The 18,104-nt window shown below is 44.8% G+C and overlaps 1 protein-coding gene across 2 annotated transcripts in view; it reads left to right on the forward strand.

Annotated features, from left to right (window-relative positions):
* The first annotated feature begins 3,376 nt into the window (after positions 1-3,376).
* The window catches only part of negr1 (neuronal growth regulator 1), a 685,966-nt gene continuing 671,238 nt past the window's right edge, over positions 3,377-18,104 (forward strand). For both annotated transcript variants that reach the window (XM_078561247.1, XM_078561248.1), the window contains exon 1: positions 3,377-3,697. In XM_078561247.1, coding sequence (XP_078417373.1) covers positions 3,525-3,697 — 173 coding nt within the window. In that variant the 5' untranslated portion in view covers positions 3,377-3,524. The remainder of the gene's footprint in view (positions 3,698-18,104) is intronic.

The following is an 18,104-nucleotide window of genomic DNA, read 5'->3' on the forward strand; positions in this document are numbered from 1 at the left end:
GGCCCAGCAGCATGAGTCACAGTCACTCAAGTTCCTCCTAACCGCAACAAAATAATTTTGGTGCTTTTGAGACCTCTTCCTCCTGGTGCAGGCCATCCATAAGACATGCTTCTAAGTTACGTCAATGTTCTATGTACATTTGACCCTGACTTGCATAGATTAACGTGGTTTCTGTCTGATTTCTAGTGGGAGGCTGGGCCACCTGAGGCAAAGACCTGAGGTAAAATGGCGGAGTGTGAAGTGTACCAATAAATCACGGCAGAAATTCACCACAGTTTCTTAGGCAGCACCCTTCCAAACCCACGAGCGCTACCATCTAGAAGGACAATGGCAGCAGATGTATGGGAAGACCACCACCTCGAAGTATCCGTCCAATCCACTGACCCTTCTGACTAGGAAATATATTGCCGCTCCTTCACTATTGCTGGATCAAAATCCTGGAACTCCACCTTATCAAGGGCAATTAGGGGAGAGCAATAAATGCTGGCCTAGCCAGCGATGCCCACATCCCATAAATGAATAAAATAAAATCAACCATATCAATGTTTTTTCTGTTGGGCAGAGGAAGTTAAAATTGCCCTTTTAAGGCTATAATAGTTATAAAGTACTGCAATGCTGCAGGATGAAGTAGAAATGACAAAACATTGCTCCCAGTGCAAAGCCTTAATAAACATGCATGCAGGTTGGAGTTGGAACTACAATACAGGTCCAATCTTGTTCTTATGTTTGCTCCTTGTAATGTGTGCCTGCATAGAATCATAGAATCCTACAGCACAGAAGGGGTCCATTTGGCCCATTGTGCCTGTGCTGTTTTAAATTTGTTTTAAAAGTGTGACACACGATTGAGTGTCACTATTAGAAGATAAAAATGTATCATTGAGAGGATGTCATTTAACCTATTCAATTAATTTTAACAACTATATGTTTTTGCAAAAGTTTGTCTGATTATTTAAAAAATATATACTTTTCTATTGTAAATCTATGCCCAATTACTGATTGGGAAATCAAAAACTGTCCAATTATAGCTTTTGCGCTTCAGTAAAGGTGGTATTTACTAAAGTTGATAACACTAAACATGAATATATTAGGGCAAGTGCAGTGATACTGTGCTTCAAGATAATGTAGGTTAAAGTTAGGTGTATAGCACTTCAGTGGCCTATACCCTTTTCAAAGTGTGGATTCTCACTATAAATGCACAAATAATGAATTTTCTCAATTATTCTAAGCTCATAGGGCTCATAATTTCCTCGGAGCTGCTCTCACTCCGCCTATTTTACTTCAATCTAAACTACATGTATGCGCTTCCTCACAGTTTATGTCATACTTCCAAAGAAGTCATGGTGATGGGATGGAAGCGACTCCAGGGAAATTCCAGGCATATGCTTAGCTTGTGGCTGATTAATTTTATAATAATGTTTCCTGGCTTTTCTAACCCTGTTCTCACCTGATGTTCACACAAAGACATTTGCTAGCCGGGACCACTGAATGGAGTTGGAACCCTTTCTTCTTTTTCTATTCCTTGGTCCCAGGGCAGAAGCCAATTGAGACAATTCATATTTTTGGCTGCCTTGACGTAGGAATAAAGAAAGACTTGCACTTATGTAGCATCTTTTATGGCCTCAGGATACCCCAAAGTTTTTCACAACCAATGAAGTGCTTCTGAAATTTAGTCACTGTTGTAGAGAGGGCAGTAGCTCATTTGTGCATAGCAACGTCCCACAAATCACACCAAAATAATCTGTTTTAGCAATGTTGCGTGAGGGTTGAGTGTTGAAGAGGACACATTTGAAAGATTTTTCCTGGTCTTTTTAAAAAAAATATTGCCATAAGATCTTTAACGTCCATCTAAGAGGGCCGACAAGTCCTCAGTTAATGTCTCATCTTAAAGATGGTATCTTCCTTAGGACTACACCAGGATGTCAGCCTAGATTTTATGCTGAAGTCTCTGCAGTAGGCCCACAACCTGCTGTCTCAGGTAAAAGTGCTACCACTAAGCCACAGTTGACATTTTGATATCGATTAACTGAGTACAGACCAAGTCTAATATAAGGATGAGACATCTTGTTTGAATGGCCCATTTCCACAAATCCCTGCTGTATCCCTGAAGTCCTGCAATATCTCAGGAAATTTGGAGGGGTAACATTGTAGTTCAATGTAACAGCTACAAATCTTGGTGGCTCTCAGGATTAGTAGAAGGTAAATTTACTATATCTATAACCTTGATTAAAATAAAGCAGTTACAAAAGAATTGTGATTAAAGGGTGGGGAGTCTTAGTGGAAAGTCTTGGTGGTTGCTGACATGGTTCCTCAGTTTCTGAGCCAATTTATTGCAGCCCAATTGAAAATAACACTAGCTCACTGCCAAATCTTTTTGTAGGAGATGCATGAACTTTCAATGTAACCTTACTTTCATTTTTATTAAGGTTGTCATTACAAATAAACGTGTTAGTGTGTGTTAGGTGCCACAATGGCAACATGTGCAGGATCTGTTTTCAAACACGACATTATTATTTTGTAAAATACTTTATCACAACAATGTCCTTTAATTACATCCCATTTTAAAAATAATAATATTGCTATTTAAACTTTATGCATTAATTTGAGCAGAGAGAACGGCTTGTGCTGATTTAAACCTACACAAGCAAAAACTCACAGAAACATTTCAGGTCTCACTTGTACTAACTAATGTTAACCTAGCTATCTCACATTTTTACGATTGCTTAAACTATCTTTTCTTCTTTAAAGCCAAAAAGAAAAATAAACAAATCGTAGTCTGTCTCTTTGTTTTCTTGGTAATAAATAACGTTAAACTCATTAACTTTTTATCGTTTGTTTTTTTTTACACAGCTTTTTACAATTTTGATTTTTAGTGTGTTTGAGTTGATTCGTCCTAGGACTCTACTTAGGTGCTGGCACCTTAGGAGATTGCATGATATGGGCCTGGCGGTATACTGAGGAGTAAAATCTTCTGGCACTAAGCAATCTTGTACGTTTTGCAAATTTAAAAATAAAAGTTAGAATTCTACAGCATTCGGAGTCATTTTAACATTTCTTTGAAAAATTTTGAGGCAGCTGCAGAATCTCTTCGAAAATGGTGCGAGATTGAATGTGACGTTGGTATCTAGCTTTTTCCTATCGATTTGCACATTTAGGATGATTTGAGTGTTTATTAATTGTGCTGATGCTGATGAGTGGAACACCTGTACAACAGTACCTTTAATACTCGGCGCTCCCAGTCAGTCGGACATGTTGCCTGGGCAACGGCCATGGCAACTGGCTCAGAGCCTGGGGCTGTCTGCTGCCTCCCTCTCTCTCCACACACTCAAACGCATTTTACATCAGTTCGTCGCTGGATGATGTGGAAGCCGCTGGAGAATAGAGAGCTCGTACTTTAGAGTCAGGCAGCGCCAGAGCCAAACTCCGTCCGCTGGGCAGAGACAGTCTCAGAGGGAGAGGGAAGCCGGCCGGGGGGGTGGGGGGGAAAAGGGTTTTCCCAGCTTTGATCTGAGAAGGGGACAGAAGCGATGGACACCATGCAGGATGCTTCACCCTGCGCCTCAGGCCAGTGGCTGGCGGCTCTCCTGCTCACTCTCTGCTGCTTGTTGCCCACTTGCCTCCCGGCAGCTCAGAGCGTGGATTTCCCCTGGCCAGCTGTGGACAACATCATGGTGCGACAGGGAGACACGGCCATCCTCAGGTAGGAGCTGCAAGAACAACCTGTGACATAGCCATCGTGCAGGAAGAAAACAGTGTTATTTACACTCTCTGGCCACCTTTTTATTATTTATTTTCTCTCTCCGGTAGAGGGAAGGAAAAAAAGGCAGCGTTTTGGATGTTGTGGTGGGCGGAGGTTTAAGTTGCACATGGTTGACCAATCTGTTGTATTCTCTGCACTGCTGTGTGTTTTCATAGTTCCTAGATAATGTAGTTTGAGGGGGGAAAAACGGATTTATATACACACATACAGCAGGAATGGGTTCGTATTATCCATTCCACTGCATTGTGCGACAATTTTACTTCCCGGCCCGATGTTACACCCCCTCCTGAGAATTAAGACCTTCGCAATTTACTCGCGCCTGTGGCAATTGTGAGTTATGGATCTTTTGAACCCGTCACTTAAATGAAAACAGAAGGAGAAAATACTGTCACTGGTGCAATGAAATGTACTTAATTTACAGAGGAATTGTAACAGTAAGAAGCAATAATAGTTAACCTGTAAGAGTTGTATTTGAATTTAGCCAGACTTCATTTTGCCACACCCTTTATTTCCCACCCCACCTACAGTCAAAAATAAATGGACAAAACAGGTGTCTTACTATTAATTGTGATCACTATTTTGACACAGAAATGTGAAATCACCTTTTATTTTCTTATCACTATTTAATGCAATATTGATAACTTCAGAAGTACATAATGTGCTGTACTTATGCAATAGATTTGAACATTGTTAATACCAGATATAGCAAAGAATGGAAACAATCAATTTTAAATGTATATTTCTGTATTGCTGACCTTGTTATACTTCCAACTAACACTGCAATAAGGTCTGACTGATTAACAATACAGTACACCTTCAAAGCATTTAACATTTTTTAGTCTTTTTAGAAGTTTCACATCATTTTTATCCTAATAATCAAAACAATGCAGGACTGAATGTTAGAATCTTTAATTGCAGTGTGTATCATAATTATCAACAGCCTGATGGTTGGCAATAGAAGCCTGGAGCACTGAGTACAAATCCTAGTCAATTGAATTTCCTAACATTTAGTGATTGAATTTTAGCAGCTCTTAGTTGGGGTGCTAGATTGAGCACTTAATAATAAAATCCACAGACAAAGAATAATTGGCAGGACCAGTTCAACCCTGGAGTAGTGCACCTCCTTTTGGCCAATCACAGCGTGGCATTGACATCTTTCTATGGCTAGATTATCTCACCTTCTCAAATGAGGAAGGGAAGTGCAGCAATGCTGTTCACCTAATAGGGAAAGCATAGGAGGGAGAGTTCCACTTAGTCTCGTACATGAACTGTATTTTAAAAATGTATTGAGCACCAATAATTATGATATAATAGGTATTATTATGTAAAAATGCAGCCTTCTCTGTCATGTCAAAAATTTGACTCTATTCCGTTTTGGTTTTCTTTTCCTCATGACTTTTTATTGAATGTGGCATTACTGCATGATTCTCTTAGCTACATCCTTTTCAATTTTATTGCTTATTGTTTGGCTGACCATATACAACAATATTTCATATTTCAAAGTTGAGCTCACTAACTACACTGCAAGAAACCGTTTAAAGACATTAACCCGAAAGAATAATGGTTTGGGGCTACAATTGCATTCTGTAACTAAAATACAGTTTATAAGGTTAATATGAGTTTAATAATTTGAGTTTATAAACTTCTAAGTATCATACAAAGGTTTTAACAAGTAAAACAACGATAACTTGTTTTCACATAGCATCTTTCACATGAAAAATTAGTCCTCGACCATGTCACAGGTGTATGGACAAAAGTAGATCCTGAAACGGTTTATTTATTCATTCTTGGGATGTGAGTGTCATTAGCAAGGCCAGCATTTATTACCCATTCTTAATTGTTATTGAGAGGGTGGTGGTGAGCTGATTTCTTGGATCAAGGCAATCCATGTGGTGTAGGTATACCCACAATACTGTTAGGGAGGGAGTTCCAGGACTTTGATCTAGCAACAATGAAGGAACAACAATGTAGTTCCCAGTTAGGATGGTGTGTGGCTCGGAGGGTAACTTACAGGTAGTGGTGGTGTTCCCATGTGCTACTGTCCTTGTTCTTCTAGGTGTTAAAGGTTGCAGTTGGAAGATGCTGTTGTTAAAGGAGCCTTGGCGAGTTGCTGCAGTGCATCTTGTAGATGGACTTTTTCCACTGCGTGCCTGTGGTGGAGTGAGTGAATGTTTAAGGTGGTGGATGGAGTATCGATCAAGCGAGTTATGTTTTCTTGGATGGGTTGAAGCTTCACTTATCCAGGCAATTGTAGCGTATTGTATTACATTCCTGACTTGTGCCTTGTAAATGGTGGACAGGCTTTGGGAAGTCAAGAGGTGAGTTACTCTCTACAGAATTCCCAATCTCTGACTTGTTTTTGTAGCCTCAGTATTTATATGACTGATTGAGTTAAGTTTCTAGCCAATGATAACCCCCAGGAAGTTAATGGTGGGGTATTCAGTGGTGGTAGTGCCATTAAATGTCAAGGGGAGGTGGTCAGATTCTCTTTTGTTCAGGATAGTCATTGTCTGGCACTTATGTGGTGCAAATGTTACTCACCACTTATCAGCCAAGCCTGAATGTTGTCCAGGTCTTGCTGCATGTGGGCATGAACTGCGTTATTATCTGAGGAGATGCGAATGGTGCTGAACATTGTGCAATCATCAACAAACATCACTACTTCTGACCTTATGATGGAGGGAAGGACATTGAAGCAGTTGAAGATGATTGGGCCTAGGACACTACCCTGAGAAACTCTTTCAGTGATGTCCTGGGGCTGAGATGATTGACCTCCAATAACCACAACCATCTTCCTTTGTGCTAGGTATGACCCAAACCAGTGGAGAGTTTTCACCGATTTCCATTAGCATCAATTTTGCTAAGGCTCCTTGATTCCACACCCAGTCAAATGCCGCTTTGATGTCAAGGACAGGCAATTTTTCCTCACGCCTGGAATTCAACTCTCTTGTCCATTTTTAGAGCTGAGTTTCCCTGGCAGAACTCAGAAAGAGTATTGATAGGCAAGTAAACGCCCTGTCAACATTGTAGTAAACGCCCTGTCAACAACAACTTCCATCACTTTGCTGATGACTGAGAGTAGTTTGGAGTGGTAATCGGTCAGATTAGAATTTTGCTGCTTTTTGTGGGCAGTAAATACCTGGGCAATTTTCTACGTTGTCAGGTGGATGCCAGTGTTTTAGCTCTACTGGAACAGCTTGGATAGGATGGGGCTAGTTCTGGAGCACAAGTCTTCAGTACTATATCCGGGATTGTATCGGGGGCCCATAGCCTTGTGGTTTCAGCCCTTTTTTGAAGTGACGAGGAATAAATCCAATTGTCTGAAGATTGGCATCTTTGATGGTGGGGCCCTCAATAGGAGGCTGAGATGGATCATCCACTTGGCACTTCTGACTGAAGATGGTTTCAAATGCTTTGGTCTTGTCTTTTGCACTGATGTGCTGGGCTCCACCATCATTGAGGCTGGAGATGATTTTGGAACCTCCTCCCCTGGTTAGTTGTCTAATTGTCTTGACATCATTCACAACTGGATGTGGCAGGCTGGCAGATTTTTGATCTGATCCATTGTTGGTTGGATGGTTTAGCTCTGTCTATAGCATGTGCTTATGCTGTTTAGCATGCATGTAGCCCTGCGTTGTAGCTTCACCAAATTGGTACCTTGTTATTAGCTATGCCTGGTGCAGTTCTGGGCATGGTCTCCATCCCTCCTTTTTAAGAGGGTAATAGAAGGGAGCTGGAGCATTTTATGCCCTCCTCAGCCATTTGATTGGCTGGCAGCTCTTGGAGGTGGGACTACCTCTCGGGTGGAGAAAGTCCTGGCCCAAACCAATTAAAAAAACCAGTGGCTGCTAAATGGCTACAGGGCAAGCTGGCTAATATTTGCTCTGGGGAGGCAGAGGGAGGTAACACCACCCCTGTCCCCCTGTAAAATACAGCCCTGATATGTGAGAATGTGAGCGGCAGAGTTTTGGATTATCTTAAGTTCAAGGAGGGAGGAGGATGGGGAAACTGGCCAGGAACACATTAGACAGACTATGGGGGGAAACATTAATTTGAAAAGTCGTCTTCTTAGGCAGTCCCTTGGGATTGAGGATGACTTGCTTCCGCTGCAATTTGGGTCTCAGATGGCTGACAAGTCCAATGCAGACTCTGACACATGTGGGGTAGGTGGTGCTTGAAAGGTCAGGTAGATGAGTTGTTTGGAGGTTTGTGCACTCTTTCTGATGCCTTGATTTCACCCCTGCATGTTCCCGACGAACTCTCTCGATGTGTTTGGTGCCTTCTAGGATGGACCTTCTCCATTTTGATCGGCCACAAGTCAGGGACTCCCATGAGTCTGCAAGGATGTTAGATCTCTAGGGATGCTTTGAGGACATCCCACAAGTGTTTCCACTGTCCTCCTGGGAGTCTCTTGCCTATGACTGAATTCCGAGTAGAGCAGTTGCTTCAGGAGCCTTGTGTCAGGCATATGAATTACATGGTTTTGAGCAGGCTTTGAGTGATCAGCACCTCAATGCTGAGCATGTTGTCTTGGGAGAGGATGCTGCTGTTGGATGGCCTTGTCCCTGGATTTGGAGGATCTTGCAAAGGCACCGCTGGTGGTACTTCTCCAGTCCTTTGAGGTTCCTGCTATAGGTTGTCCAAGTCTCTGAAGCGCATAGGAGCACAGGGATCACTGCTGCCCGGTAAACCATGACCTTAGTCTTAGGTTTGCGATCCTGATCCTCAAATACTCTTTTCCTCAGTCGGGTGAAGGCTGAGCTGGCACATTGGAGGCGATGATGAATTTCATTGTCTATGTCTGCCTTCATTTAGAGGAACCTTCCAAGATATGGAAAATGGTCCGCGTTTTTCAGGATCTCGCCGTTGATCTTAATCGATGGGGGGGACATATCATGCTGTGGAAGCTGGTTGGAAGAGCACCTTAGTTTTCTGAACGTTTAGTGAAAGGCTCATTTTCTCATATGTTTGGGAGAAACAAGAGAAATAGGATCCCATCAAGTGTAAGTGCAAAGCTTTTGCGAACTGGAAACTCCACCACATCTCAAGCTAAAAACAGCTACCCTACAGGCATCTGAAGCCAATGATACAGCATAAAACCTGTAACATAGAGAACAGATGGTGGGTAGAAAGAGCGCAGGAGATCCAATAACTTGCAGACACCAATGTCGTGTGGTTTCTCAGTGCTGTCAAGACAATCTATGATCCAAGCAAGAGCCCGCCATAATGAGAGCCAGACATGAAGGGGAGCATATCAAGTACAGAGAGGCAGCCAGTGCTCCATTGGAGAGAACATTTTGAAAAGCTGCTCGACTGAAACGCTTCCCGGGATTTTCTGCTCTGGGCCCAAATCCAATGGTGGAGGTGGGAAGTCAGAGGGACTCTCGCCACAGAACCTAGCGGGTAAACCCGATGAATCACGCAATGTTGGGCTGATTAATTATGCAGCCAGGGGTTTCCTGGAGAATCACACAGTAGGGCAGGAAGGAACTTGCGTGCCCTGCTGTCATATCCGGGTGCTATATTTAAAAGTTGTCCAAACTTTTCTCACTCTTTCATTGCGACAGGAGTTTGGACTTAGACATGGCTGCCAGGAAGCAGCAACACCAGCCCCAATTTTCAGTGATCCTTCACTGGACACACTACTGCAAGCCGTGGAGGAAAGGAAGGACGTCCTTTTTTCAAGGGATGGGAGGAGGATGCCCACCTATCTCACCACACCTGCATGGGTTGCCAGGGTGGTTAATGTCAATTCCATTCAGAGGAGGACCTCTGAAGGAATGAAAAGAATGAACGACATCATCCACGCTGTGAGAGTAAGTGACTCCTCTAGTCCCCATATTCACCTCACTGAATGGGAGCTGGGACATGGTCCTCAATGGCAAGGCCATATCTGTGCTGCCCATGGATAAAAGCCCTTTGCAAGGTGCTGGGGTGCTGCCTCATAGCCCCACTGCAGTCCATGTGGCCTGTTGATAGGGAGACAACCACAGGCCACTGACCCCAGCCACACAGAAGGCACCAATCCTGGGGGGGTGGGGGTGAGAGGGATGGTGATTGGTGTAAAGGGCAACTGCAGACACCGCTGCTGCTGCTGCTGTGCTTCTGTTGCCCTTGTCCTTCCAGCTGCTAGAACTCACAGGTCTGGAAGGTGCTGCTGAAGTACCCTTCAGGACCAGCAGCAGTGTATCTTTAATATGGCATGCATAGTTGCTAATGGGTCGGTGCTGGAGGTTGCTAGCATGCGAACATCACTTGCATCAAAAGTGCTCAAAAACCATCTTCTATCTTCACTCAGGGGAAGACGGGCAAAACAGGTGAGAGAGGGGGAAGATGGGAGGGGGCATACCCGATGTCTGCCCCCTCACACAGTTTGAAGAGCGGGCTGCTGAGCTGGCAGGGGAGGACCGTGACCGTGCATGTGCTGAAGGTAAGGCCGGCCTCCCCAAGCATCCAACGTGGAAGCTTAACATCTACTCATCAAAACCTGAGGTTGAGGCTTTTTTCAGTTAGCTCATGCAATTACTCATTCTCTCCTCTTTCCCTTACAGGTGCCAGCAGGAACAGGGTGAGGCCAAGCCCCGATCTTGAGCTGAGCCATAGCTCCAGCCTGCAGAGGACGATGACAACAATGATGAATTCTTGCCTGTAGAGCCATCACAGCATTAACCTGCACCCTCCACCAGCCCAGAGACACTCACCTCGGTGGGTCATAGATCTAGCTTAGGCAGGGCCTCAACTCTGGTGGTGACCTCATGGACACATGTCCGCAGCAGGAGGAGGCAGGAACAGCCAAGTTCCTGGCACTGAGGACTGCTGGGAAAGAGGCCTCTGCTAAGCCTGAGTCTGATGATAAGGCTCTGGGAGCAGTCATGGACAAGATGCTGGAGATGCAGCAAGAGACAGAGGTGTCGGAGACCCTCAACAGAGTGGCATGTGAGGTGGAGGAGTTTGTCGCCTGCTCTCTTGATGTAGTGACACTGACATATGCATGCATGGAGGTCCCCATGGGGAGGATGGCAGACGCTGTGGAGAATTTGGTCCGACAGAACACCCAGTTTCTGCCAGAAATGCACTTAGATCTCGATCGCTGTAGCCATGGGCGAGCTTTTGCAGTGGGAAGATCATTGCAAGGATCCTCCTCAATTGCCATCTCCAAGTGGCCAAAGAGCTTCCAAGGTCACAGTGCAGTTTTCTCCCATTGAGAGGCACCACAGAGATGATCTTCACTGTGCAGCAAATCCAAAAAAAAATGCATGTAACAGCACCAATCACTGTACTTGGCCTTTTTCAACGTCACAGAAGCCTTTCACTCTGTCAACCGTGAAGGTTTATCTATGGAGGCGTTATGCAGACTACATTGATTTCCCAGGAGTAGGTAGTGTGTGGCCTGTGGATCTTTATTGATATCACCAATGGATGTCGTGTTGGCAAGTAGTGACCCACGGTCCTGTCTATTCTTGGGGGAATCCGTGTTGTCTGTGTAACACCACTTGAAACAGCACTATTGAACAAATTTCTCTTCCATTGAATTTGGAGGTGACAAAGGTTGATGAGGGTTACAGCAGTAGACGGACTGAAGTAGGGATGGAGTGGATGATGTTGTAAAGGCGGAAGTAGGTGATATTCTGATGGAGAGAATCTTAGATCAGAAGCTGAGTTTCGAATCAAAGACGATTAAAAGGGTTATGCCCTCTCCCTCTTTTTAATGCAACAAACACAAGCATGTGGTTTATCTGTCTCATGCATCGTTAAATGCGGGAAGCTTCTAAGTCTAAGTCTTCAGTGGCCTGAACTTAAAGTAGATGGCGGTGCCCCAATGGCAGGCCTGAAAACTGGGGGCAACTCTGCCTTGGCTCTTTCTAAGAACCCCAGCCCGATTCTGTGCCCATCAGGCAGTTAGCTGCCTGTGATTGGGACTCCTGTCCCGCCTCCAAGAGCTGCAGAGGGCTAGCAGTTCTTTGGTCTCAGCAGTGCCCTTGGGAGCAGCGGCTACTGCTGGGACTGCAACCAGCCAGGAGCAGCATCTTGGAGCAGGTTCTGGAACAGAGGTGAATGGGATGGAGGTAAGTGGGATCGCTGGGACCGGATCCCAGTGAGGGGGAGAGGGGTGTTAATGATGAAGACAAGGGGGTTGTTTCCTTGCGGATGGCCCTAGCTGCTGTGGGGAGGCCTCCCCTGGACCACAAGATACCCAGTCAGGAAGGTCTCTGCCCCTTAGAGCTCACAAGGAGGCTGCCAACTATTACTGGGTAGTCCCTTCACGTGGCAGAAGACCCCCCCCCCACCCCGTTGCTGGCAGAAAGCCATCAGAAGCAAGAAGAGGCCTTTAATTGGCCACTTAAGGGCCTCTGGTGGGAAAGCCATCTTCAACATATAGTAAAAATCTTTCTCAGATGTATTTTAATCCCAATTTTATGGTACGTCAAGGTATTTAAGCAATGCAGCATATGCCATTATTTAAAATAATCTTTTGCAATTAATTTTTAAAACTACTACTACCCATGAAACTGTAGGATTGGGATAATGTTGATGAAGTTCTGATTGTACAGATTGGATCTCTCATTTCTTTAACAAATGAAATCTATAGAAAAAAATTTAAAATGTTTTTGCTTCAGTTTTCTTTTCTCCTCTCTGACAGCAGCTCATGTTGGGTGCAGGTCTATGGTGCTCTGCCTAAGTAGCCATTCTAGAGACACATCTTGCTTTTTTGGTGGGTCAAAGCTGGGCGCCTGACAGTTATACAGATTACCTGCAGTTAACCGTGGTTTTTGAGGCAACAGGTGCCTGCAAGCTTCTTAGGGTTATCCATATAATCTGGCTACTCTCCCTGCACAGGTTCACCTTGCATCAAGAATCCCAAAGCAGAAACAGGAGCACAGCTCCACGTCTGAAAGCTCTTATCTGCAAAACTGGATGTCCACAACCAGAAGATCGCAAGACCTGTAGACCATCAAGTAGAAACATTAAAATCCTATTGTTTAATTTTCTTTCTTTGTGAAAATGCTAGAACCCAGCATTCCTACTGGGTGATCTTCCCGTTGTACTGGCAAGGAAGAAAGGTACAAGAGTGGCCTATATCCACTGGACATACCGTGTTATAAGTTTCTCAGAACGAAAATACAGTAAAAACTGGGAAATAAGAATACTGGTCCGAGCTGGTCTTGTGTACCTTAAAATGGAACACCAGTAAAAACTAGAAAATAAGAGTATTGGCCCGGACTGTTTTTTCCTTCTGGGGAGGAACTCCAGGAAATGCCGAGTCTATGCATTCATTATACCCTCTGACCTTTCCCTCTCTGATGCTGAATGCCCTGTACTCAGCAAAGGACTCCGTTTCATCCCCTTATGCCCTCACCTCAATGAATTTCGGGCTCAGCATGATGCTGAACTCTTCTTCCACTTCTTTCGTCACTGTGCTCACTTCTTTGGGCAGGAGTCCTCCTCCCATTCAATGGATTCTTTCACCCGCCCCCAGTATTCTTCCTCCACCTGGACCCCTCCTGGCCTCATACCTGCTCTTGATCTTTTCATTGAGAACTGTCGGCGTGACATCCGCTGTCTGAATTTCTCTGCTCCTATCACCCACACCAACCTGCCTCCTGAACTTGCAGCACTCTGTTCTCTCAGGTCCAACCCTGACTTTGTTATCGAACCTGCCAACAAGGGTGGTGCTGTTATTGTCTGACGTACTGACCTCTACCTTGCAGAAGCTGAGCATCAACTCTCTCATACTTCTTCCATCCTCCCCTTGGACCATGACCCCATCACCGAACATCAAGCCATTGTTTCCACTACTGTCACTGACCTCATCTCCTCTTTAGATCTTCCCTCCAAAGCTTCCAACTTCATAGTCTCCCAACCCCGGATGGCCCGCTTCTACCTCCTTCACAAAATCTACAAACAGGGCTGTCCGGGTAGGCTGATTGTGTCAGCCTGTTCCTGCCCCACGGAACTCATTTCTTCCTATCTTGACTTCATTCTCTCTCTCCCCTTGTCCAGTCTCTTCCCGCCTACATCCACGATTCCTCTGATGCCCTACATCATAACAATTTCCAGTTCTCTGGCCCTAACTGCCACCTCTTCACCACGGACGTCCAACCTCTCTACACCTCCATCCCCCACCAAGATGGTCTGAGGGCTCTTTGCATCTTCCTTGAACAGAGACCCAAACAATCCCCATTCACCACCACTCTCCTCCATCTGGCTGTACTTGTTCTCTCACTGAACAATTTCTCCCTAACTTGTCTTACTTCCTCCAAATAAAAAGTGTGGCCATGGGTACCTGCATAGGCCCCAGTTATGCCTGTCTCTTTATGGGGTATGTAGAACACCCCTTGTTCAAGTCCCACCCAAGCCCCCTCCCACAACTTTTTATTTGGTACATCGCTGACTGTTTTCTGCAGTTTCATGCTCTCATCTGGACCTGGAAAAATTTATCAATTTTGCTTTCAATTTCCACCCCTCTTATCGCCTCCACATAGTTCATCTCTGACACTTCCCTTCCTTGACCTCTCTGTCTCCATTTCTGGTGATAGACTGTCTACCAATATTCATTACAAGCCCACTGACTCCCACAGCTACCTTGACTACAGTTCCTCACACCCTGCTTCCTGTCAGGAATCTATCCCATTCTCTCAGTTCCTTCACCTCCATTGCATCTATTCAGATGACGCCACCTTCCAAAACGGCACTTCTGACATGTCTTCCTTCTTCCTTAATTGAGGTTCCCCCCGCCACTGTGCATGACGGGGCCCTCAACCGTGTCCAACCCATCTCCCATATCCCTGCCCTCACAGTTTCCCCTCCCTCCCAGAACCATGATAGGGTCCCCCTTGTCCTCACTTTTCACCCTACCAGCCTCCGCATTCAAAGTATCATCCTCCATCATTTTCGCCAACTCCAGCATGATGCCACCACCAAACACGTCTTCCCTTCAGCCCTCCTGTCAGCATTCTGTAGGGACTGTTCCCTCCAAGATGCACTGCTCCACTCCTCCATCACCCCCAACACCTCACCCCCTTCTCATGGCACCTTCCCAAGCAATCGCAGAAGGTGCAACACCTGTCCCTTTACCTCCTCCCTCCTCACCATCCAAGGGCCCAAACACTCCTTTCAGGTGAAGCAGCGCTTCACTTCCACCTCCTTCCATTTGGGCCACTGCATTCCCAATGCAGTTTCCTCTACTTAGGGGAGATCAAACGTAGACTGGGTGGCTGCTTTGCGGAATACCTTCAGTCTGTCCGCAAGCATGACCCAGACCTGCCTGTTGCTTGCCATTTCAGTGCACCATCCTGCTCTCATGCCCACATGTCTGTCCTTGGCCTGCTGCAATGTTCCAGTGAAGCCCAACGCAAACTGGAGGAACAGCATCTCATCTTCTGAATAGGTACTTTATAGCCTCCCGGACTTAACACTGAGTTCAACAACTTCGGACCATGAACTCACTCTCCTCCATCCTCACCCCTCTTTTTAACCCCTTTTTTATATATTTTATTATTTTTATATTTATTTATTAATTGTTTTATCCACCCTTTTCATGCCTTTTTTATCCCTTTTTTTATTCTTTTTCCCCAGCCACCCTTTTTCCCCCAAACCCACCCCCAAAATGGCCATCTGTCACTTGTTCTATGTTTTTCTTTCACAAGTGCTGACCCTTATTTTGCTATTAACACATCCTGCTTTCTTACCTTTATGCCACTATCAGCACCTTCTTCAGTCTTCACCACTACCATTAACACTCCCTTTGTCTTGTGTCTAAGACATCTTTGTCAGTCTCTCTTTAGCCCCCAACCGTCGCTGACCTTCTATCCTACTTTACCTGCTCCACCCCCCTTAAACAGTATAAATTCCATCACTTTCTACTTTTCTTTAGCTCTGAGGAAGAGTCATGTGGACTCAAAACGTTAACTCTGTTTCCCTCTCCACAAATGCTGTCAGACCTGCTGAGTTTTTCTAGCATTTTCTGTTTTTACTTCAGATTTCCAGCATTGGCAGTATTTTGCTTTTCATCCTGAGTCTGTGTTTTGCAAATGGAGACCAGATGGAACATTCCTTCATCTCAGTTCTTCTTTTCTTTTCCTGGGAACTTAGCATTGTCTATGGCAATAAAACAGAAAATTTCTCATGGTATGCTGCAAGAGGACATGCAGTTATAGCCCACAGCTAAAGCTGCCAACCTTTCACAAATGCCCTGCAATCTCTAGGAATTTAAGATTAATCTCCAGGACATTGCTGTGAGTAACCTAAGAGAAAAATCAAAGCATTAAAAATGTGCGTGGTTTATTTTAAATTTCCTTGGATACTTTCTTATTAATAAAGGAGATATAAGAGTCGGGAAAAAGGCTGTATGACAGTCGAGAACTAGGCAAGAGGAATCTATTCACTTACCAGTTGGCAGGGAAAAGTGGTGTGCCACATGGATGGATGTGCTGGGGAAACTGTGATAGAAACATGGGGATGAGGCAGAGGGAGGTAGGACAGTATGTAGTGAAACCTGCTGGAATATGTTCAGCCAGAGTTGGCAACCTTACCCACACCAGATCTCCACAGGTTAGCAATATGGTTTGTGAAAGCAGATAAATCCCCGCCCCTCCATGCTGTACTTGGCAAGTACAATCTAACTGAGAACTGATGATAATTGAGCACCTAATGAAGTTACCGTCAGGTGGAGGATGAGATCTCTTTTGTCCGTTTGGTCAGAATTAGAATGGTTCGGCAGTTTATGATTGGAAGTTCTGGACAAACCAAAGAATCGTTTTAACTTTCAAAAGGCACAGTCATCAGTGAGATGGAGAGCAGCTGGAATGAGTGTGTGTAACTGTTTTGTCTTCACATTCATAAATGATGCATGTAGATGATGAAAAGATATTTTCAAAACATATTCCAATTGAAATTGAATTTCAGTACAAGTCAGGTCTAGAGCTCAGTTTGGCAAATACCCAGGTTGAGCATTGTATCCAACTCAACACAGCATCTGAAGTTGAATCAGCTTCCAACAGATTACATCAGTTTCTTTTACTTCTATTTTCTTCCTCTTTGTATATATTTTGACTTGGAGAACATCTTTATAGAATGAGGATTGCATTTCAAAAGATACAAATGCCTTTACCCAGGAGACTTTAATACGTTCAGCTTGGTGTCAGCCGTTGTAAAATCTGACAGGAAATGGTAAGAACTGGTTTCATGGCAACCACTGTAAACTATGGGCAGTCAAAATGGCAAAGCTGCAGTACTGCAATGAGGAATTTCTTTTTCATTTTAGTGCCAACAGGCTCCACTTTGAATATGTCTGATGCAGTGAGCATCACAAGCGTCTTCCAAAAGGTAGCTCAATATAACTTGATTCTGATATTTTGAATTCAAGCTCTGCATCCAGATTACAGCAGGTGAGTACTACAAGTGGATCATTTCATGTTGCCGGGGCAAACAAAGGAAAATAGGTTTGCCGTGCCCTTGAGGTTACAATGGGCAGAGTTTTGCCTCTGGGATCAGGAACCTGACATTGGAACCATCTCCATGTCCCATCCACGCACAGACTGGGGTGGTGGGGATGGGGTGGAAGTAGTCATAGCCCATGATTTTCTCTGAGCTTGCCAACTAATTGGTTGGAGGGCAGGTTTGATGGCCAATTAGTGACAGCAGGATAGAGGCAAAATTTATAAAGTGCAGGCCTGATTTAAAGGCATGATGACAGCCATTATAGTGGCAGCCATTTTACTTTGCTATGGAAACCCGAGGTCAGCAGGAGGAGAGGCAAAGGCCTAGCAGCACTTGGGACAGGACAGATGCGACATTTGAGGATCTGTTGGAGGCAATAAGAGAGAGTCGAGAGGTTTTGCTCCCAGAGAGAGGCAGGAGAAAGCCACCCAGCAAAACAAGACAGTCCTGGCTGGAGGTGGTAGAAAATATCAGTAGCTGAAGTGTTCTCTGGAGCACCTGGCTGCAAAAAGTTTCATGACCTTCTTTACGCTGGCAAGGTGAGTGCAACTTGAGAGGCAAGTTGAGGGGCCTCCAGGTGTTCAACCACCAGCAGACATACCAGCTGAGCAGTCCAAGAGTGCATTGTTCCCCTAAGCAGGGGAAAATATGTGTCTAGCGTACTTACTGATGCTTCAGCAATGCTTAGAGCTCTAGCACTGTTGAAGACCTGGCAGTACTGATACATACATACAGCTTCTTATTTGAATGAACCATTGGCATTGGTGAGAAAGGCCAGCATTACCTTATCTCTCTCTGTTTTTTCCTTGCAGGAGAAGAGGGTACATATTTTATGGGAAAGGACTCACATAGGAGGAGTAGCCCAGCTCACCATCCTCACTGCCATAGAGGATAGAGCAACGGAAAT

This window comes from Cetorhinus maximus, chromosome 17, assembly GCF_964194155.1.
Source record: "Cetorhinus maximus chromosome 17, sCetMax3.hap1.1, whole genome shotgun sequence".
NCBI lineage: Eukaryota > Metazoa > Chordata > Chondrichthyes > Lamniformes > Cetorhinidae > Cetorhinus > Cetorhinus maximus.